Source organism: Pseudoliparis swirei, chromosome 18 (genome assembly GCF_029220125.1).
Source record: "Pseudoliparis swirei isolate HS2019 ecotype Mariana Trench chromosome 18, NWPU_hadal_v1, whole genome shotgun sequence".
Classification (NCBI taxonomy): Eukaryota; Metazoa; Chordata; class Actinopteri; order Perciformes; family Liparidae; genus Pseudoliparis; species Pseudoliparis swirei.
In genome coordinates this window covers 16,156,799-16,179,748 of record NC_079405.1, presented here as the reverse complement: position 1 = coordinate 16,179,748, position 22,950 = coordinate 16,156,799, and the positions used below count along the sequence as shown (strand labels likewise).

Genomic DNA, 22,950 nt, shown 5'->3' with positions numbered 1-22,950 from the left:
TATCTATGACAAATGTAACGTGAGGTTTGCAATGTTTATTTTTACACTATCTCAAGTATATTGTGCAAACAAAGGTAAAACCTGAACAAGGAGAGCCTGTTTCTTAGGGAGGTACTTTCCTGCGGATGGATTTTGCATTTCAAGTTCACAAAAACTACTGCATCATTGATCAGTAATGTCCTTAATACTACCAACACTTCAGAACCAAACTGTTGTATTTATTTTATTTTTTTGATCACATACATCAAGTTAAAACCACAACAACGTCACCAGAGCCCACGTCGTGGTTGTCTCGCTCTTCCTTTTAGTGTTTAGGCTTCAGATTCCATCTTACTGTGGAGAAAAACAACATTTATAATCTTAGGGCATGCACACAAATATGTTACCTCAGTTGTGTGTAAACAGAGCGTTCTTCTCCAAGGTGAAGCATTAACAGACTGAACTGAAGAGAATTCGCAGGTGTCACAACATGACAATATTCACACAATTCTGGTTCACTAAATTGCATTTTAATCAGTTAACAAGCTGGTTAGATATCAGATGTTTCCATTGATCCGGCTGAGATCACATGATTTCATAGTAACTGCAAGTCTATAATGTCCCCGTACACTTTTATATATGCAAAGAACATAAATGAACACAACGTGGAGAGTAGTTTTTACAACAAATGAATGCCTTTATTCTTCAAGACACTGTTAACACACAGGTAAACAAGAGAACCATTGTCTCTTGCAATAATAAAATAAATCAAAGTTGGTATCAGAACAGATAAGAGTGGTATGGAATGTAGCAGTTTCCATTTTTTTTAAAAACAATCCTTTCAAATAAATAATCTTTATATAGTCTTTTTAGCTAGTGTTTTTAAAATCAATAAATTCTGTTAAGTCAAAGTTTCAGGAATGAAGAGAAATCAGACAAACAAGGACAGTGACAAAACAAGGATATTACCTCCTCAAAAAGCATTTTGTATATAGGCAAAAAAAAGTACAGAGGAGAGCAACTGTTGAAAAAAGGAAAATCCCTTCTTCAAGACCAAAATAATCTTGTTCTTCCACCAAAAAGTGTAAATACGAGTTCCTGGTGGACATAAAAACCATGTTTGTTGCAAGGGTCTAAAGAGACACCAATAATAACCGAAAATGTTTTTACGTTTTCAATTGCTACAAAAAAGGTACAGACCTAGCCAGCCAAGGTCAACTTCCCCACAAGTAATGTGCTGTTTAGGATCGGCAGTCCAAAATTCACCCCCCCCCCTCCAAAAAAAAGAAAGAAATGGATGTCATATCACAGGTAAAGCACCACGTCAGGCTCCTAGAACTACACTTGAGGTTCAATTATCCCTCTTCTCTCTCAGAGAGAACTCAACAATGAAGAAACTCGTCTGTACCAGAGGAGAGCAGTCCCAGAAAGAGAAAAGTGCAAGTAAGGGCACAGGACGCCCTGTCCTCTGTCAGGGAGAGCGCGGGAACAGCCACAGACTCTCCCCTCACCCAGCGGTGTCTGAGGTTCCCTCCAAGCAGAGAAGTGTCAGACCCTGGAGTCGCAGGGTTTCAGACCATCGAGCTCTTCCCATGCTGGAAATTTAGACCGTGTCGGACTCAGTCCAGCCTCAATCAGTACTGTGATCCTCCAACTCGGAGATAATGGTGATCAGGTTCTGGAGGCCGAAAATGAAACCACTGTCCTGGCCTTCGTGCACCACGCTGTCCTCCCCATAGTGCCGACAGGTTGTGTGAGCAAAGTCAATCATGCGCACGTCGACCGCCGGGCCGCTGGCCTCTCCTGTGCTGTGGGAGGAGCGACTGCTGCCACTGTTGCCGCTCCCTCCGGCCACACCGGCACCGCCACCTGCTGAGGAAGATCGAGGGAAACCAAAGGCCCCTCCTTCCTCCTCCTCTTCATCATCATCGTCGGATGGCTCATCATCGTCACCTTCTTCCCCACCACGGTGTCTGGGTCTCGTATGAGTTCTAGGAAGGTCTCCGTCATAGATGATGAGCAGGGAGCTGGAGTAGAAGCGGTAAGACTCGCAGGCCTCCAAGGCGGCTTGCATTTCCCGGAGTCTGCGCAGCACTGGGGACAGCAGCTCTCGCCGGAGGCGACACCCGTTGTGGAAGAACTGATAGAGCGCCTCCTTGAAGCCGGCAAGGGTCAACTTACGGCCGTGGTACTTATTCATGAACATCAGCTGGCCTGAGTCGGACTGGTACACCTGCAGGTTACACAGAAGCATGAGGACTACAGCTCCACGAGTCACCGATACAGAAACTAATGGATTGCAGTTGTGTTGCATCGCCACCGTACCTGCATGCCACAAAGTCGCACTCCAATGGAAGCAGATGTGCTCTGTTGACACTTGCGAATCTGATTGGCTTTCTTCTCCTCTGATGCATCATCTCCATGTTGGCGAGTTCCCATCTTCAAGTCCAAGACACACGGTACAGTGTAGCGCCACGTCAGGTTCTCCAAGAGAATAAATTCTGTGAACGGTGGTTAAGGATCACACGATAACAGAAGACCTCCAGACTAACTCACTTTGTGCGTGTTTATTTTAACATCAAAGACACATCTGTCGACTTCAGTGCACACTTGGGCAGACGGTACCGGCTGTTTATTGATGAAAGGATACTGTATTGGTTACGGTGCTTTGCATTCTCCTTCATCCTTTGTAAGTGCTGCTGATGACATTTGAGACTCCAGGGGTTGTGTTTGATCTGCGGCACAACGTTGCCTTTTTCCAGGCTGAAGTAGAGATCCTCGGCCTGCTGCTGCATCTCATCACGGTTATAACTGCAAAAGTGACCACACAGAAAAGATGTCAGCATTGGCGTTACCGAACATATTAATGAAGTGGCTCAACGTTTATGAAACAATACGGTTTCATGACAAGAACTCTCACCTCATGATCTTGTCTTTTTTACGACTGTTTCGTGCTCTGTCTTTGCTGTAGTTGTCGTTCTCCAGAAGCAACGAGGACTGCTTCTTGTTGTTCAACTTCAGCATCTTGCTCTTGGGCTCACAGTCTGCGGAGGAGTCTTTGTTTTCCAGGTCCCCAGATTCACTGTGGAGGGGGTAGGCGATGAGGCACAGGTTCCCTTCCTCATCTTCCTCGAAACTGACTGACACTACACCTGAGAGGACGAAAAGGAGCATCAGAGAGACTTTATTAGTACAGAATTTATAAGTCAATTATTTAGGTTATCATTCATAACTTTGGAAACCATATTAAATAATAATTTGTCCAATTAAATAGAACTCTTTTATTCACATTTTAAAAACATATTTCCACAAAGATATTGACTCATTCAGACAGCCATCTGCATCTCCACATTTATACAAACACACATAAACATGTTATATGGCAGTTAAGATTATGGATGTGACAAGTGAAAAGTTGGGTATTAACAATCAGAGCATTTGATATCAAGAGCAACAGATGTCCAAACACTAACGGTGTTCTTAAACTCATTCAGGAAACGAGACAAAATACCACACAAGGCTGAAATGTGTCAAACTCAGAAGGACATTTATTAAGCAACTGCTCAACATCCTTATGAAACACACAATCAGGCATTATACAGAGTTTCAAGCAGTCTGCAATGACATAAGAGAATTAAGTACAGATCTCTCTTTCCACATACAGCTAAATAAGCAACAGAGAAGAGTTGCGTAACCACATTACAGACAATCAGTACGTAACCATGATTAGTGACCGTCTGTCTCCACAGTTCATAAACTCTGAAATGAAACAAGAACATTTAAAGACGTTTAGCATTTTGTTGAGTGGAATACAACCAGTTTCACAAGCTCAAAAACATACCAGAGAGGGGAGGAAGGGATAGAATCATCTTAATAATAAATGAAAAACAGTCTACCTCAATGCCAACGATAATTTATAACATGATCCACCGTAACCCCCCACCCCCCCCCCCCCCCCCGACCCGAGTAAAAGTCCCTAAAAGGACCTGTGTGTGCAGGGTGGGGGAGGTGTAGCACTGAGAATAAACATCACAGCTGCAGCGGCTGATACAGATAAACCAGAGACAGGAAGGAAGGATGTGGACTCAAAATGACCGGCAGAGAAAGTGGCAGAGATATTGACACAGCATCCACGTCAATACATGATACATTTGGCATCCAATAACACAAGTAGTAGTTCATAAAACAGCCACTGGATAGCAGAGAATTACCAGCCATTGACCCAAAGAACAACCTCACCAAAACACCAACGTTTAAAAAAAGCATTGGATTGATTTAGCGTGTTAAATGGTGGGCCTGAGGACGCAGTAATGATGTTTCTTCTGCAGCCCCGGACATGGCTGATGACATTACCATCCTGCACGAGGCCCTGCCTCCATATGGACTGTCCACTCAGAGCTGCACTGTCATCACACCACCTCAGTGAGTGTGGGAATTTATGAGTCACTCCGGCTTAATTCAAAAGAGCAGCTCATAAATTTGTAAAACAGGAACATAAATTAATATTTGTATAGCCTGATTGGCTGAAGCATAATATCAGGAGTTTGACATAGTTTCAGATCACTATCAGTGAGTATTGTTTTATTAGGTTCAAAAGTTCTGCTTGTCAAATCTGACTTTGATGTCCATATCTTGGAAATTAAACCCTGTGCCCCATCTCCATGCTTCACAGTCAATACAAATCATGTTACAATCCTTCTACTGATGTCTCAAAGCTTTAAGTATTCCCTCACGTGTCTACATCTATGAATTTATTCTGATTACAGGCCACTACAGAATGACACTGAAATGTCATTTTAAATGGCTTTAGCTTCAAGTTAATGAACACCTCACATTACTATGTTCTTTAAAAAACAAGCACAACTGTTCCGCTTATTATTGTGTGGAATGTAGAAAGAGATGCTTAGTTCACTATGATCTAGTCTTCATAACGCCACTTCTCACCTCCATATACCTGACTCCTGAGTAATGCAGCGTGGGACTCCCACGCTGCATTACTGAGGAGTCAGGTATATGGAGGTAGTTAGGTAGATATTTACTTTATTCATCCCCAGGGGGGGGAATTTGGTTGTAGCAGCAGCAAGCCGGGTTACAATTAAAGTAAACATAAAATATTAATATTAAGTATGAAAATTAAAAATGCACAATACAATTGCAGAGCAGGACATATTCAATTTAAGAAAACATTTATAATAAAGAAAATGAAAAAATGCAAAGTGTTTGTCCAGTGAAAGCGGTGTACGGTTTCCAGAGTGTTTTTCCTCATATGAGGTGTCAGTGTCTGAGACCCAACCAGAGGATGCCATGTGTGTAGATGACATTGTGTTTCGGTGACGAACCTAGACATCTCCTCAAGTGAATTACTTTACTGGCGATCTGTCTCGTTTATTTATTGTGTTATCCATGTGGAACCGAAGCCGTCTATAAAACCTGACACATGAAAGTCCTCTGGCTCCTCGCCCGAGTCAGGCCCTCAAGCCTGGCTGCAGCTTGAACCCCCCCGCCCCCCACCCCGCGTGACTGTGAGGGTCAAATTGCTCCAACATTACATATTACATAGCCATTTAAAAAGAGAAATATATCCACCTATAAATATAAAAACGTTCCATCTTGCTGTGTGGTGTACACCATGTTCTTTAAGACCTTGCAGTAATACATTACAGCCACAGCTTAATAACATCCTGAACATACAACACAAATTAAAAAAATGCGTGTTGTGTTATTACATTCAACACAGAGCGCCTTGACTATTACACGTTGTAAACGTGAGCACAAAGAACAAGAACAGGGGTTGAATTGTTACAAAAACAACACGCAGCGTGACGCGGTCAGCAGCCGCGTGATGGGGGTCTTACCTCGATACTGAGGGGTGAACTTCCTCATCTCTGGAGGAAGGCTCTTGTAGAACTGGTGCTCGCGCGGTATGAGCGGCTTGCATATTGTTTGCTCCCCAAACCGGAGCACACAGGAGTGCCCCCCCACCTGGTGCACGAAGGGCTCAAGCATCACCCCCTTTCCGGGATAAGGAGTCCCGTCCGCCTGCATGAGGGCTTCCAGAGCGGGACTCATCCTCACTCCGCATCGGACAACTGAGTTGGGGGGACCCACGTCGCTCTGGAGGCAGGAGGCTCGGCCGCTCGCTTGGCTCCCTATCCTCGAGCTCTTCTCTGTTAGCTCGCGAGGGGGCGCTACCGGTCGCCTGCACGAGCACAGCACTGGGAAAAACAAAGGGCTGGACAGGAAGGACAGAGGCAACGATTAAATCCCTTATTCTCCCTCTTTTCCTTTACGAAGGACCCGTTTTTAAAACTCCTCCGTTGTGTTGGATAAATCTCCGTATTTGAATGTGTAATAAAACGCTACTTACGCAGCTTTAAAGCTGCTTAAAACGTTTTCAAGCGACGGTCGTCTCCGTCGTGCGGCTGCTACTGAAAGTGACGCCAGAGCTGATCCCCGAGCTAGAAAAACAGCAGAGGCAGCCAAGTAAACCCCGCCCACATTCTCAACTGGCCAATCACAGAGCCGTGGCTGTCGCTGGGTGGAGACAAGGCACCGAGAAGAAGATCGAGCAAACAAAGAGGAAGGAGAGAAAACAGGGGGGAGGGGTGAACATGAAAAATACTCGACTCAAAAACAAAACACTCGCTGAGGGCATTTCAATGTATTTGCGAGTTACTTTGGAGACAGACTGCAGGGTGTTAGTTTAATCGTATTCCTGCAACATCGAATGGCAGTGGGGACTAAATGCAGCAGGGAATTTAAAATGGCAGAAGGAAATCGAAACCGCACATCTCGTTTTGATAATAAAATTACGACTTTCGTTTTCATGTTTCAGCAATAACTTGGGTAAACATTAAGGGTGAGTTTAGGTGACACACAAAGCGACTAATGCCATGTTCACATCATAGATAATGGAAAGATTTATATGTTTACGAATCTGAAAGTGACCACACAACTCAGGCGGAGTCAGACTGTCCATCACATTCAATGGTTTAATTATGAATGCAATTAAAATCTGGTTTGACTAGAATATTATTTATATTATTAGGGTGAACACCCTTTACGAGTTGGACACTTGTCATTACAGAAATACGTGACATGAGGGTGTGTTCAGACCAGCTGCATCAAAAAAGCACAAGGTTGTGTTGCTTAAATATGACAATGTTGCTACAAGTGTTTGTGGGAATATGGAATATGGTCCAAGATTTCCAGTTGGACTCATACATCTTTGAGTTTGAAGCATTCATCTTCTGTATTACCCAAGATAATTCCAGTGAAAGATGCTCACCCATATGGATTGTTCAACTGTCACCATCCCCCGACACATGTGAGATGACATAACATAGGCTACATACAATATATTTTCTAGGCTCTGGGTAAGTATTACATCATTTATCAATATTTCATACTACAAAAAGTGCCCTTGATTACTGTTTGAGGTGTCCTGTCAACAGTTTCACATACTTTTCTTTTACAGCGACGGACAATACTGTGGTTAGTGGTTATGTATGCAGCTCTCTATACATGGTTTAAAGACAGTTTATTCTGCTATGAAAGTCATCATGGCCCCAACATGTTGCCCCTATAATTGCCATAGACAGATGTTAACAATAGATTGGTATCATCAGACAGTAGGCCCAATTGTACATAATATAAGGTCTTCTATTGATGCACCAACATGGGGTCGACTGACCAATACATGTCAATCACAAAGACGATACACTGTACTGTGGTAATAGCTAAGCCAGGTTCAACTGTTTGGTTGGCCAGTCATATTAGTATAGTATTAGTATTAGGAGACATCTCAGTTTTTGATGATGTGAACCTGAACAGGATCAAACGTATTAATGTGAATAAACTGCTTCTATGTCTTAAAGACATTGTATTAGAGTATGTAACACAGCACTATAACACACACGCTGGCTCCAATCTTTGAATAAAGCCCTAAAGCTAGTTTGTAATGTTATTTTCCAGTAATATCTGTAAAAATCAGTTTGAAGTAAAGCTTCAGATGTACAGACCCAACTGGACATGTTTCTATGAGTAGCTCATGAATCTAACTGGTGTGCCAGAGCAGACAAAGCTGAGGTACTGTAGACATACTTAGGTCACTAAAGCCTAATCATGCACTAATCTCTGATGTTCCAGTTCTGCACTGGTATTAAAATGGGAAGAAAGGATCCCAGAGTTAGGCAGGAAGGGGATTAAATGATCAGCACTTGAACAGGGCCTTGAACAACCCACTCCTCTCTTTCCACTGGCCGCACGGGTAGAGACTCCCTGGTGATCTGGTGTGAAATATGGATCAGAACAAAAAAAGAGAAGAGAATGTGTGTGTAAAGCAATGTGTGTGTGTTTGTGTGTGTGTGTGTGTGTGTCTTAGGAGGCACATCCTGGGCTTCCCAGAAGTTACGATCCCAGGATCAACAGAACAATACTGACTTAATCATGCCAGTCCATTTTTCGGGAAGGACAACCAAGGCAGTGTTCGGTTACCGTGTGAAGGATTTATTTGTGTGATTGCAAATGTGTAGAGTGGGCCTCAAGACTGGGAATCAGGATGAACGCCTGTCTGTGCTCTGAATTTGGTCTCGTCCAGGATGTTCAGTCGGATATTAAGAAGCCTACAGATCTCATTCCAAAACATGTTTTTCAAAGAAATCGTCAACACAGAAAAAAACTATTATGCTCTTTTCATAGTGCATCTAATCTTGAAATTAAAGCACTGAACTCTTCAACATGGTTTCTTAGGAAAAAACGTGACTTTACAAATCAAACTAAGACTATATATACAGTATGAAAGATACAAGAAAGTGTGTGTTCATGTGTATGAGTTGCCGACTTTCTAGCCGAGTCACCATGGCCTCGTTGATGCGTTGGTGTTATGTCAGCTCAGCCCGGCTTCCTTCCCCTCGCATGTCATGGGTCTATGCCCCAAGACAATAGCTATGAAACACAGCAGTGACGCAACGTCCAACAACCTCCTCCGTGCACATTGTATACTGGTGGCCTTCTACAAACAAAGGAGTCATTGTAAAGTCTACCCACCAGAGATGGCTTGAACAAATGCATCAGCAAAAATGTTAAGGTGAAATGTATTCTTCTTATTTGAAATCGTACGTACAGGCGTTTAGTGGCCTCAGGACAGCGTGTTATTCCGGCAACTGCTTCGCTGTGGATCCGGACAAGTGTGTGGATTACAAGTAGAAGACTGCGCAGGAATACGGCCCACTGGGCCCACTAGCTAAACAGATGAAGTAGCACGGGGCTAACATGACTATAACAAATATTATTTTCCCCCAACCATAGCAAGATCCACAGATACATTATCTGGCACGTTTCCCCCTGTCTTGAACTTTGTTTGCCAGCCTTGTCATTGAACTTTCTTTTGGAGACATGAAGAGACTTCGGGACTGTCGGGAGCAATGGAAGTAATTATACTTTGGGAGGGGTTAATTGTTTGGTGTGCATGTTCGTTTTGTGTGTTGCAGCGTATGCCACATTGAATTTGCTTTAAGAATAACATTTGGTGTTCGCAACTGACTTTGGTTTCTTTTTTGGCTGTTTCACATTTTGCCGTTCTTGGAGGTTTCAAGCATATTACGCAGTGTGGTGGCAGAGACTCAACACTCAATATCAGATCTGCCCATTCCCTTAAAACAGAGTTGTACTTTTCCCCTTAGGTCTGATTTGAAGGGAGAATTGTTACAAGGCTATACGTTTTAGGACAAAAGCATGCACCACTCCTAGCTTTTTGTCCATTTACAACATAGCTATGCCCTAAAGCAGACAATACGTTATCATACTTTAAAAAATAATCTAACTTCAACCATAAATTACAAAATGAACAACATCCTGTATTGAAGAAGACCTACAACTAGCAATTGAGACCATAAACTCATGTTTATGTTTACTGAGGTAAGAAATCAAGTGAGAAATAGGGTTATTTTCTAGGGCTGTCAGTGTTAACGCGTTAATCTATGCGATTAATTTGGCCGCGTTAACGCACTAAAATATTTTAACGCAATTTTTTATTTTTATTTTTATTTTTTTTAAACCGCGGCAGTACGGTTTGACACTGTTTCCGTTTTTAAAACAATTATTTCTCCGCGAAAATAAGGAGCAGAAATCAGTTTAACTCGTGGATGAATCAGTCGGGTTTCCTCCTGCTCCTCCTTCCTCCCGTCTCCCCCTCTGATACACAGAGGAACGGAGGGGCGACGGGTCGGGTGACGCGGCGCGGAAAGAACTCGTCACACGAAACCTTCAACGTGATTTGTCAATCCGTTTGTCTGTCAACATTTCGGGAAAAAAACAACCAATGAACACTCAGTAAATCACAAAGGACCTCCCACCTCACAGGTTAGGCTCATTTAGCAGCCTGTCAGTCAGAGAACCAGGGAACACGGCGCGAGGACAATGAGCCTTATTACCTTCGCATTGAAAATGCCGGAAGGTTATGTTTTGATCGCCGTGTATTTATTTATTTATTTATTTATTTGTATGCGTGTTATTCGCAAATCTCAAAAAGTATTGAACCGAATCGCATGAAATTTGGTGGGATGATTGTTTATTATCCGGGGACCAGTTGATTAGATTTTGGGATCGATCGGGTCAAAGGTCAAAGGTCATGAACAGGTCAAAATCTTTCGCAGAACTCAAAAAGTATTGAACCGAATCCCATGAAATTTGGTGGGATGATTGTTTATTATCCGGGGACCAGTTGATTAGATTTTGGGATCGATCGGGTCAAAGGTCAAAGGTCATGAACAGGTCAAAATCTTTCGCAGAACTCAAAAGTATTGAACCGAATCGCATGAAATTTGGTGGGATGATTGTTTATTATCCGGGGACCAGTTGACTAGATTTTGGGATCGATCGGGTCAAAGGTCAAGGTCAAAGGTCATGAACAGGTCAAATGTTCTTGAATCGCATGAAATTTGGTGGGATGATTGGTTATTATCCGGGGACCATTTGATTAGATTTTGGGATCAATCGGGTCAAAGGTCAAGGTCATGGAAAGGTCAAACTCTTTTTTTACCATAGCACGATACATTTTTGTCCAATTGGCATGCAACTAATGCCAACATGTTCATAATTCAATGCCCAATCTTGTGATATGCGAAGGTATGCGCTCTACCGAGTGCCCATTCTAGTTACAGAGCTGAGATTGTTCTGGAATGTTTGATGTATAACACGTGGGGGTGTGTCACATGCAAAAGACTTTAAACGGTGAATTTAATTTATTTTGTAAAATGTATAAAATGCCCCCAGCCTCCAGAGGGTTAACGTGACATATTAGGAATGTCAGTCAGTTACCAAGGCCACTGGTTCTGCTGCTGTTCAATGTTAAAGATGACAGGACCAATGGGGTCTCAATATACTTCTTTTTTTTTACTAATCTGATGTTTCACTGAAGAAACAATTTATCATCCACGATATTAAATAACTCGCTGGCACTGTATATGTAGGAGCCTCTTTGAAAACACAGCTCTGTGTGAAGTTTTGTCTTTAAAAAGAAGGAAAACACTTTTAATCGCGATTAATTAATCGCAATTTCAAAATGTGCGATTTAATTAGTTACTTTTTTTAAATCGATTGACAGCCCTATTATTTTCTAATAGACTTCTAAAAAAATCTGTTTTATTTTTGCAACCACAGGAGTTGCCCCCTGCTATGTAGAAAGAATGAATGCTTAAGGCACTGCTGCATTGGTTTAACTTTTCAGACTGAGGAGTCTGAAATGGTCAGGGGGGAGTCTTGTAGGCATGGTCAGGTTCATTGCATTTCAAATTAATGTTTTTTAATGTCCACCCCAGGGGGACACAACACACTTACAGTACAGCCAACAGTGTGGGGTAAAAGTTGTACTTTGAAGAATGCCTTGAACTTCTGGCGTGGGGGAAATCTCAATAATATTATTCACATCCCATTTTCCAGAGCATTCATAAGCCCTCCCCCTCACTCCGAGACACATGAGGGAGAGAAACATGGGTGAGTACCAGAGCTCGCCTCAGAAAAGGGACGGGGCAACATGCTCCGTCATTTAGGCGACGGGCCGCTCTCGAATGCGTTGATAGTGATGAGTGTTGCTGACACTCAATGCCAACTCAAGGACAGCCTTGTTTACTTGCATTCCCCACCAGCCCCCATGTTCCACAAGTCATTCCTTCCGCCTTTTATTTTGGTAATGGAAAAAAAGGCTAATCTGATCAAGAGACACTGACTGCTTGATGATCACAATCAAAGCACCATTTAAAAACTAAAATCATGCCAGTCATACACTGAAACAAGTACAATTGCAGTAACATTACATACTTGTAAAGATAAACGTTTTATGTAACTGCAATTGTACTTCTTTTTCTTCTTCTGAATAAACAAATGACACAATATTCTACATATAATTAGTATAACACCAGTTTGTTTTGTATCAGTCTGTGACGAACATAAATGATTCAGATTCTTGGATAGCGATGAGGATGTTTGTTTGAACAGTATATACATTCATAAAAACGGGAGCTAGGGCAATATACAGTAAGCCTTGTAAAACCGTCTGTATTGATGCACAACATTTTCTCGTGAAAATCTGAAGGTGCGGTTTGGCAATAAAGCCTCTTACAGGGAGATACAAGGAACGAGCACATTGTTTACACAGTGAGGGTTATCAACATCAGAGGCTGAAAAGCGAAACCAAAAAAATACAGGGACTTAACACATGCTGAGTATGGTGGGCAGTAAATTTGAATAAATTATATCATGTTAATACTTTATTATATTGCTCAGAATATTGCAATATAAACAAACAAAAGTTAAGATATTGGAAAATGCCTAAACTGCCTAACCACTGCTTGTCTAATAACGTGAACATGAATTACACAGTTGTCATAGGCTTGCAATAGAGTCAACGCCATTGGTGATAGCGTTCTTTGGAGATGCATTTGTGCAACCTTGGCTAATATTCAAGCAGCTCAATAATCCAGTGAGAAACAAACACTTAAAAACACTGATAGCACGAAACGAGCTGTGTTATCTACTCCATATCATGAGCGTTTGAGTGAAAGTGGAGGACATGCATAACCGTATGGCATTGTGCCAACACAAACTATACATGGTGTATTGAGCTAGGGCCGGAAAGCCCTCAACAAGGGACAGAGATAAATGCATGCAGTGGCAAGATGCCGTGATACCAGATGATTGCTGTGTTTAAAGTCGCTGCAGCCTCCTCAGCTTGTTGGAGATAATGCTATCAGCCTGACACTTTCAGCCTGTCACTGAACAACAAGCTCGACTCTGACCCACTTTGAAAGAAGCCGCTGATTGCTTCTCTTGAGCCCATGGAGGAGGGCGGGGGTCATGTTCAATGTGGAGCCTCACAGGATATCTGTTTGTCAACAAACATGTCACACTATAATGTGAGGCCAGAGAATTTGTAATGAGAAATTAGAAATTTGCTGGAAATGACAGTTTATGTTTCTGTATATTGAGTGGGCCATTGCTCACATGCCTGTGTGATGACCCCGTTTCTACACCCAGTGGATCAATCCTAGTTATGCACAAGGACATCACCATGGGAACAGTCTCTAGAGAGCAGTGTGGGAAGTTAGGACTTGTTGCAGACTTATTCAGAAAACTAGGGCTTTCATTTCCAGAGAGAAGTGTGATACTACAACACAATATTCATCTAACGGTGTCATGTCTCGCTACTAATGAGCCAGTTGAACCAGTTTTTGAATACTTGTCTGTCCTATATTTCATTCTTTATGTAAACAAGAACAGGAAACAAAGAATACGTCTGCCACAGGTTATATATAGTCACCGAGTCACCGACATTTGTCTGAATGTGCCCCCTACCAAGCCACGCAAGTCTGTTTCACGTTCCCTGCAAATGGCCGATGCCCCAAACCCCACCCCCTCCTGCCCCACATCCTGTCTGGCCAACCTGTCACATCGAAGTCAAACGCCTAGTAGGTGTCACTCTCTGACAAGTGCTGGCAATTACTGAGCATATCTATGGCAAGTGCAAGATTTCACACGTCGCACATCGGTTCCACTGCTGTGTAAACTCTTTGGCATTGTGTAAATATGATCAGCAGCTCAATTCAAACAACGTCCATTTTCCTAAGTTTTGTTACGCCTGTTTCAGGAATTTGCTATAAATGCCAACAGATAATATTTGAAACAAAAAGGAGAAAGCATTTGATTTTTATTGGAAGAAGGTGCTGTTTTCTTTAGTCGCACATTCACACTTTTTTGTTTGATAAATAAGAGTCTAACAACCAGTACCACATTAAATAAAAGTATAATGGACATTTCGGAAAAGAAAGTCTGTAGCTATACACAGATTGCTCTTCCAAACAAAGTTTCCCTCTCACCACAGTGATCCTTGTTCTGTGACTTCTCACGGTACCACAGCCGTCAACACCTCCACTATTTAGTTGCAGGCTGCAACGTGAGAGTAACAGATACACACACACAGGAACAGAGATAACTCAAAGCAAGATGTAAACTCAAAATTCTCATTTTTGGTCCACATTAATACAAAAAATAAAGGATAAATGTAAGCACTGCAATCGCAGAGCATACAATATAAATAAATCAATATATTTTATCCTTATCTATATGCAAATCAACCGTCCATGCAAATTACCAGTTCAGTAGCAGCACTGTGGAAACAAGTTTAAAGCCACGCAGTCTCTGTGTTTCTGAACTCAGTCAACACGGCCAAACAAACAGGCCTAGCACGGATCAAATCATTTAAAAAACACAGCACAAATTCAATTCATTCAGCGTATTAACAAAGTCATTTCCCCTGAAAAGCTCAGTGGGTGGAGACTGTTGAGAAAAACAAAACCAACTTTTTAACCTCATCAGTGTTTTCCTTCAGGGAGAAACATGTCACATATCTTCCCTCAGGCTTACTTGGCTCATGAACTCAGTTTGTGGGGTTTTCTAGGAAACGGAGTGAGGTTTACAAAGGAATGCAATAGTTCAAATGACATGATGTTAACCATGAGAGAGTGTGCGGGTCTTGCAGCTCTGCACACTAACGAGTTCCATATGACCCAAGCAGCAAAAACGTTTTCGTTTTCCTGATCTCCACGTGTAACTCAGGACATCACGTGGCACCTAGGAGTCACAACATCTAGAACAATAATATTTAGATTTTCACACACACACATACACACACATCACGCACACACGCACACACACACACACACATTCCGACAAGATGACTCAAATTCAAAATGATAAGAAACCTGAACATCAGCATGTTGGAGATTCAGCCCAAAACAAACAGAGCAGGAAGACATTCACCTTCAAGGACTCGCATTAAACTGAAGTTCAGTGGGTCACATGACAATTAAAAATACTTCATGGTTTAAGGAGCAAAACTGAGCTTTAAAATTCCTATTCCACACTTTCTGCAGAGTCGCTAAACTAGACTAAATTATATTCTATATACATTGAAACAGTCCTTAAGACACTTAACCCTTGTGTTGCCTTAGGGTCATTTTGACCCGATTAAATATTTAACCCTCCCCCGCCTTTGGGTCATTTTGACCCGATTCAATGTTTCACCCTCCTGTTACCTTTATATTTACTAACATATTTTACCCTTTGGGTTTAATTTGACGCCAGCAATTAAAACCTCCAGAAAATTATTAGAATTAATATTGTTTTCCAAGTTTAAGTGTGAGGCACTTTATGTTTGTTTGTTGACTACCGAAAGAACACCGACATTAAACATTGAATGGGGTCAAATTAATCCTAAGGCGGGGGGAGGGTGTAATATTGATTCGGGTCAAAATGACCCTAAGGCAACACAAGGGTTAAAGGATTACATGCATGGTTACGGCACAGGTTTAGTTTTGCATCTGGTACAAACAGTATAGTGCTTATCCCTGCAATTTAGATTATTGTGTTGGAGATTAAATGCTGGCTTTGATTGAGTTTTTTTGCTCAGCCAAGCACATCATTTGCTGGGGACTGCAGAAAACTGCAACTAAGACCATTTCTAGGTACAAAGGTCATGGCCGTGAATGTCCTCACTACTGTGGCTTCACTGTCAAGTGTACATCAATGTTCTTTTTCTTCTTCCAGGAATCATGGGGGTTTTCTCAAAAGTCAGAAACCAGACTCCCCACTTGGAGAATGTTTTTGTTTCCAGTCTGCAGATGTCAGGGCTTTTGGAGTTCCCTCACATATCTGTGAGTGTGTTTGTGTGTGTGTGTATGTGTGTGTGTGTGTGTGAATATGAGGCCCTGGGCGTGTCTGTGCATGTGCAGATGTTTGAGAGCAAACATAGATCCAGTGTATTATGTAAAAGTCCAGTGTATCCAGTTTGTATCTAACCCCGTGACATTATATTGACACAGAGTATAGGCGGTTCAGTGGCTGTGTGCCTGCACACACGCACACAGCCATGATTTCACAACCAATTTCACTCTGACCATCAAATGTTTATGGAGACAATACTGGGTCCATACAATCTAAATTTACAGTCATCAGTTATTAAAAGTAAGTAGCGCCTCAAGGCCTGTCATGTTGCAGTTCACATCCATTTGTTCTAAATGTCATCATTTGATCCTATTAGACATTCATGTGGAATTGTCATTATATGCATATGCATTTTTTTGTTATGTCAAAAAACTGGTTTTGTAATGACCTTTGTCCACAAAGTTCCAATCAGTTCAACCTAAAGTGTGTTTACTGTGCCACGAAACGAGGGCTGTACTCTCTCTGTTCAAAAAAAATGCTAGCAGAGCTGTGGCAACTCAAGTTCAGCCAGTGCAAACTCTGCATTCTGCAGATTATTGGTTAGTAACTCAAGTAAAATGAATCGTTAACAATTTTAGGGTGAGCAGATTAACCGGCTGCACCAAACAATAACAAACAGTTATGTTTTGATTTAGAAAGCGAGTGAATGACTGCTGTGATGTTCGTGGAGTCTTAAAGCTTTTTTGAGTATTTGTTAGATGCCCTGTCTGGATAAATAAAGACAAATGTAAATTAAACTTTTGATTTACAGACAAGGCCACAACACCTATTGGTATTCCTGCATGGGACATGATTATCTAATCTCTACTTCCAGATACCATTGGTTTGTACAGACTGGAGTAGATCCAGCTTTCACTCACTCACAAAATGTTTAATTCTTTTACTTTTGCTTTGGCTGTAACACCTAGACCTTCTGGGTAGTTTTTGTTGTCACTGTTGGTTTCTGTTGTGTTTTCTGTGACTCACCTGCCTCCCTCCTGTGTGTCACCCTCCTGTGTGATTGCAAGCCCCGCCCTCAATGTTTCCACCTGTGTCTCGTTCCCCTGTGTATTTAGTCTGTGTCTACTCATTGTTCAGTGCCAGTTTGTCTCTTAGTGTTCGATGAGCCTGAGTTAATACCTTGTTTTTTGAACGTGACTACTTCGCCTTCAGTCTGCTTTTGAGTCCTGCTCCGCGTGGCTCCCAGCCTCCTAAACATTGGCATGTGGATCCGGAGAGTGGACCACAGCTGTCACTATGACACAAACAAAGACAAACCCAACCTGCATTTGATTGTAAGAGCTCTCTGACCAGTCAATACATCAATAACACCAGTGATATTATGCTGAGAAATGATCAACATCTCCGGCTGTCAGAAGAACTTTAGACTCGTCTGCTGCATTCACTGTCCGTCCTGTGCAAGTGGATGTTCATGTTCATCAACAGCAAGGAAACGGGTCAGTGTGACAACGCGGGGACGAGGGGTTTGTTCTCGACACTCCTGCCCTACTGCCATGTGCAGCCACTCTGCCGAGCCCCTTAATGAGTTGCTAATACACTTTGAGTGACTCACTGCCAAAATAATACACATCAGCAATTTATTTTTCTATTACAAATGCCATGCCAGAGTCTGGTTGAGTTCGGAGGAAGAGAGGGGTCTGGCTTCATGTGTTCCCAGGACTGCTGTCAGAGGAGAGTTAAGGTGGAGCGCTCCGAGAGCTCCCATGCATTCCCCAAACTACCACGTCGGATCCAAAAGCAGAAGTTGAGTTCCTGAAATTACATTATTTAGAAGTACTTTAGTGATCCAGTATGTGGATGGGATGCAGAGCTGCTTTTTTATTATTAGTTACACATCAGGGTCTCGTAGTTTACGAGTGGGTAAATGTAAACAAGTTAAAGTACTTTATTGGCCACATTAGCCTGCACTGAAAGTTATTTGCTTCTGCTTCCCGACACTTCCAGTTGAAGGGAATGTGAGAGACCGAAGTGTTATCCAGTCTAGACTCCAGACATCAATCAGAGGCCATGCAGAGATACACAATGACATCAATATATATATATATATACACAAATATTTCCCTTTCTTAACAAACTGAGGTGGGCCGACTGATTCACAAAGATTTGTTTGTGAAGGTTACTGATAACAAGCGCTTGTTTAAGTTTCAGAGCACGACTGAAGTTTAAATAATCTACAGCAGTAATCTAGAGGTCGAGCAGCATTTTCATGATACGAATAATAAATATCTATTTCAGATCTGGTTTCAACAGAACATACTCAGGGAATACCTTATAACACCTTGTTATCTTTTCCCTCTATCTGTGTGAGAGCAATTTATAGAAGTTAGAACATGCAGGAACTCATTTAGATGAATATATAAAACATTAACATAACTAGCATTGTAGTCGCTTCAGTGAAAGTAGTTTGAGATGCAGTTATGTATTAAGGATTTGTTTTGTTGCAACGGCAACTAGACGTGTATCTGAAAGGGTTTCACACACACACACGCACACACAGACACACACACACACACACACACACACACATTCCGACAAGATGACTCAAATTCAAAATGATAAGAGCCCTGAACATCGAAGGCCGTGCAGTTTGAGATCATAAACCTGCAGTTATCCCATTCTATATTAGTGCTTCTCTGTTCCTGTAGATGCATCCCACAATGTTTTTCAATTTAAACAAACCTGGCCGTGCCCACTCAAAGAGGAGACCTGAACCTGAACTTCCCTGCAGCCCTAAGTCCCTCTTGGCAAGTGTAACGAGGCCTCAAACAGCATTTATATAAACTGGAATGAGTGGCACTTAAGTGCCTTTCAAGCAGAAGGTGACACTGCTCTCTGAAACCAATCATTTACAATGTGGGATAATGAATGAGCGCTAGCAGCACACACATCTCCTATCCGCGTGTCACAACTTTCCCTAACTTTGCAACCACTTGTCAGTCCATCTGCAAACTGTGTGATGTTGATCAATATTAGGCGAGCTGTTTGTTTGAAGCTCTCTGTGTGCAACAGATTCTCGAGGCAGTTGGATTGATTTATAGCATTGTGACGTCTGTTATGCTATGACTTTGGTATCTAGTCTGTTTGGGCTTGTGTGATTTATCTTTACTTTGAATATGGGATCATTAAATCTAATTTAAGCGGTTTCATCAATATATTTATAATGAAGATTTATGGGAAAACACTCCCTTTTTTTCAGTGAAATCTGTCGTCTAATATTTCCCTCAAGTGTTGATGGAGACCAAAAACCGAACTAAAAGAGTGTAAATACTGGACGTGTATTCACCAGGTGGTCAGAAACACAATCCACATGAATGATAAAGTTGCTCCACAGCTTCTGGATGTGCATAGAAGTAACTTTTTACTAACATGTTAAGAATTAGCAGGTGAAATCAATGTTTTGTTTACCACTTGTTTTCTCTGATCCGTGCGGCCCGAAAATGATTACGTTTTTCAATATAAATATAAATCCGACAACGCATTGAAAAACAACCGGTGCCAGGCCAATGAAGGTTATGATATAATAACCTATGTACAATAAAAAGACCTGCTATATTAATGAATAACATACTTCTGTGTGCATAATCATGGTATTGTTGTTTAACCCTTGTGTTGCCTTAGGGTCATTTTGACCCGAATCAATATTACACCCTCCCCCCGCCTTTGGGTCATTTTGACCCGATTCAATGTTTCACCCTCCTGTTACCTTTATATTTACTAACATATTTTACCCTTTGGGTTCAATTTGACGCCAGCAATTAAAACCTCCAGAAAATTATTAGAATTAATATTGTTTTCCAAGTTTAAGTGTGAGGCACTTTATGTTTGTTTGTTGACTACCGAAAGAACACCGACATTAAACATTGAATGGGGTCAAATTAATCCTAAAGCGGGGGGAGGGTGTAATATTGATTCGGGTCAAAATGACCCTAAGGCAACACAAGGGTTAAAAGGTGTATGGGAGTGGGGGTGTACATTAAAGCTTAATCTCATTCGTTTGGATGGGAGCCGTCTGTAAGCAGTAGTCCTGGACACTGCAGTGCTTTGCTGCTTATTCTCAGAGCATGTGATGATAGATGCTGCACGTTTCTGCAGAGGTTACTTTGACCAAAGCACCTGCACGCCTCCATCCCTCCATCCCGCCATCCCTCCATCCCTCACCACTTTCGATCTGCATAAATACAGCTCTCCCCCCTTTCTCATCAAACATGTTTACAGAGCGTAGAAGTATATAGCACATCTTTATTTATATAATCTCTAAATTATAACTCTGTCCTTATTATTTTGATAATAAACTGTAACGGTAAAATCTTTCAAAAATAGGGAATTATCCCATAATGCAGCGTAATGTCTCCCCCTCACCATCTGCATATGCACTTATTCCTAATTGCAGTTGCATCTCTCTTCCTCTCTCTCTCTCTTTTCTCACATATATTACCTACATTGTATCAATCAAGTATGAACATGTTCATTCATATTTCTTTGGAGCATATTCCAATCCCTTCTCTCCTTCATCCAATCCGCCTCTCTCTCTCTCTCTCTGCTGCCACCCCTCTCTTTGCTGCAGTGTGGAATTTTCCGAGCACAGCCGGCGCTGCAGTGTGTGACAGCGTAAATTGAGGATGAAAAGGAAGGAGGCAGGATAAAGGGTGAACACTACTTAACACACACCACAAAAAAACCTGAACCATTGTGATGACGGACACACCGCCTCTTCGAAACCCAATAAATTCAGTGGAAAGATACCAGACAGACACAAAGATGCAGCGTAGATAGAGAGCCCCCAAAACATACTGAGGATGTGGATGTCTACAAGTTATATCTATCTAGATATCAAAGTGGATCATACTAAATGGTGCAGAATCTTTTGTTAATTTACTAATTTCTTTCCAAATATAATTAATCAGAACCAAATGGCTGAATTGGCATTTCTATTAGTCTTAGCACACAAGTGGTGCCGAAGCCTGAATGTTAACAAGAATTCCGAAATGCATACAAATAAATGCATTCAAAATATAAATACAGTAGAATAGAATATACACTTTTATTAATCCCCAAGGGGAAATTAGTTCTCTGCATTTAACCCATCGTGATGCGCCGAAGCAACTGGGGTTCAGTGCCTTGCTCAAGGACAGACTTGCAACTAATGGGGAGGAACCCACAACCTACCCCACTGAGCTAGTATACAGTATATACAGTAGAAACGTCAGCTACCTGAAATGGCTTTTTGCTTACTAAATGGAGTGTGAAAAAACAATATAAAATATAAAAAGGTAATAAACTTCTGTACATTTAAGGGAATACATTAACGAATGAGTCCTGTCTCAGTACATTGGGAGCATTTAATCATGGATTTTTCTATTTTTTAATTTCTCCAGCCAAATGCAGTATCTTATCACATAATGGCCACCTTCCCTTACTGTTCGTCTGACCGGTGACACAGGATCAGCTTAGAAATGGGCATGTTATTTATGTGGTTTATTTACTTACATCACTATATCCCTATATTCAAAGAAACTGTGCCCCCATCTCCCCAGGGGGAAAGGGACATGGCTACCTTGTAAGTATAGGGAATGTGAGAATATACTGATTACTTATATAACATCAAATAGAGGGTGCAGGTGGTGGATCTGTATTCTCAACAGCCGATAGAGTGGTTGTTACGGACAAACGGTTCACAGCAGAAGATCTGACAAATGTCCCGACAGGAAAACCGTCACGCCAGAGTCACATTGCAGCCTGTCTGGTGTGAAAGCGGGGGAGGTGATTGTAAACCTGTTAATGCCATTCTGCGATTGTGACTGCGCAGCAATGGGCCTCTGAGGCAACGGTAGCGGATTGAGGTCATTTCGTGGGTAAATGACTGGACGGATTTAGTGCTGCATTGTGTCGGGACAGCGTGAGTATGATGACGTCCTAAATGTTCAAGAGAGAGAGGCAAGGGGAGGACACAGCATGGGTTATTGTCCTGCGTCACCGGTGATGTGCAGCACACGATCGCATTCGCCCTGCGACTGGGACTGTTCAAGACCTCATCTCCAGTAACCTCTGTGGGACGTATACACGCAGAGTACACGCAGATAACCCTTGTGTAATTGTATACAGCTTAACTTAACTGCAAATAACACTTTACTTTGATGAAAAACAGAACATAATATGCAGTGTTTGAATGGGTCACGCGGGTAATTTGATTTGACTAATCTACCGAGAGACAGAGAGTCTGTATACTAGTGAAACCCTACTGGTTGTGTTTAACTTATTTCGGAAAAAAACTGAGAACTCAATTTTGCAGTGATTGTATTTTGTGAAATCTGCATCATCATGGTTAAATTGTGTGAGTGCATACGGAGTAATTTAAAATAGACTCAAAATGATATTGGAGATTTGAGTGTAATGAGCTGATGCCCTGCCTCTGAATACATGAGGGAATGGGATAAGAGGTGATGGCCAGCACATTAATAAAGCAGGTTTGACTTATATGCGATATATCCAGGTCAACTAACAACAACCAGCATGGATATGCGTGTGAGAAACCTCAGCCACTCCTCCCTGAATCCCCCTATCACTGTTCCCTCACTTTCTGGTGCCAAAAGAGAATAGACTCAGTAATTCTTGGTGACAGGGGGGGGGGGTTAGGGAATCTCGAGGATCCTGGGCCCTTGGCCAGAGTAGGCCACTGCCACAGGTGCCATTCAA

At 41.9% G+C, this 22,950-nt stretch overlaps 1 protein-coding gene across 1 annotated transcript; it reads right to left on the bottom strand.

The window, feature by feature from the left end:
- Positions 1-652: 652 nt before the first annotated feature.
- On the bottom strand, positions 653-6,444 carry ip6k2b (inositol hexakisphosphate kinase 2b). Its single transcript, XM_056437328.1, has 6 exons — positions 6,347-6,444; positions 5,835-6,211; positions 2,900-3,131; positions 2,630-2,790; positions 2,305-2,480; positions 653-2,212 (listed from the first exon to the last, which is right to left on the bottom strand). Exons 2-6 carry the CDS (start codon positions 6,046-6,048, stop codon positions 1,610-1,612), a joined length of 1,386 nt encoding a protein of 461 aa, XP_056293303.1. The 5' UTR covers positions 6,049-6,211; positions 6,347-6,444; the 3' UTR covers positions 653-1,609.
- Between the last annotated feature and the right edge of the window lie 16,506 nt (positions 6,445-22,950).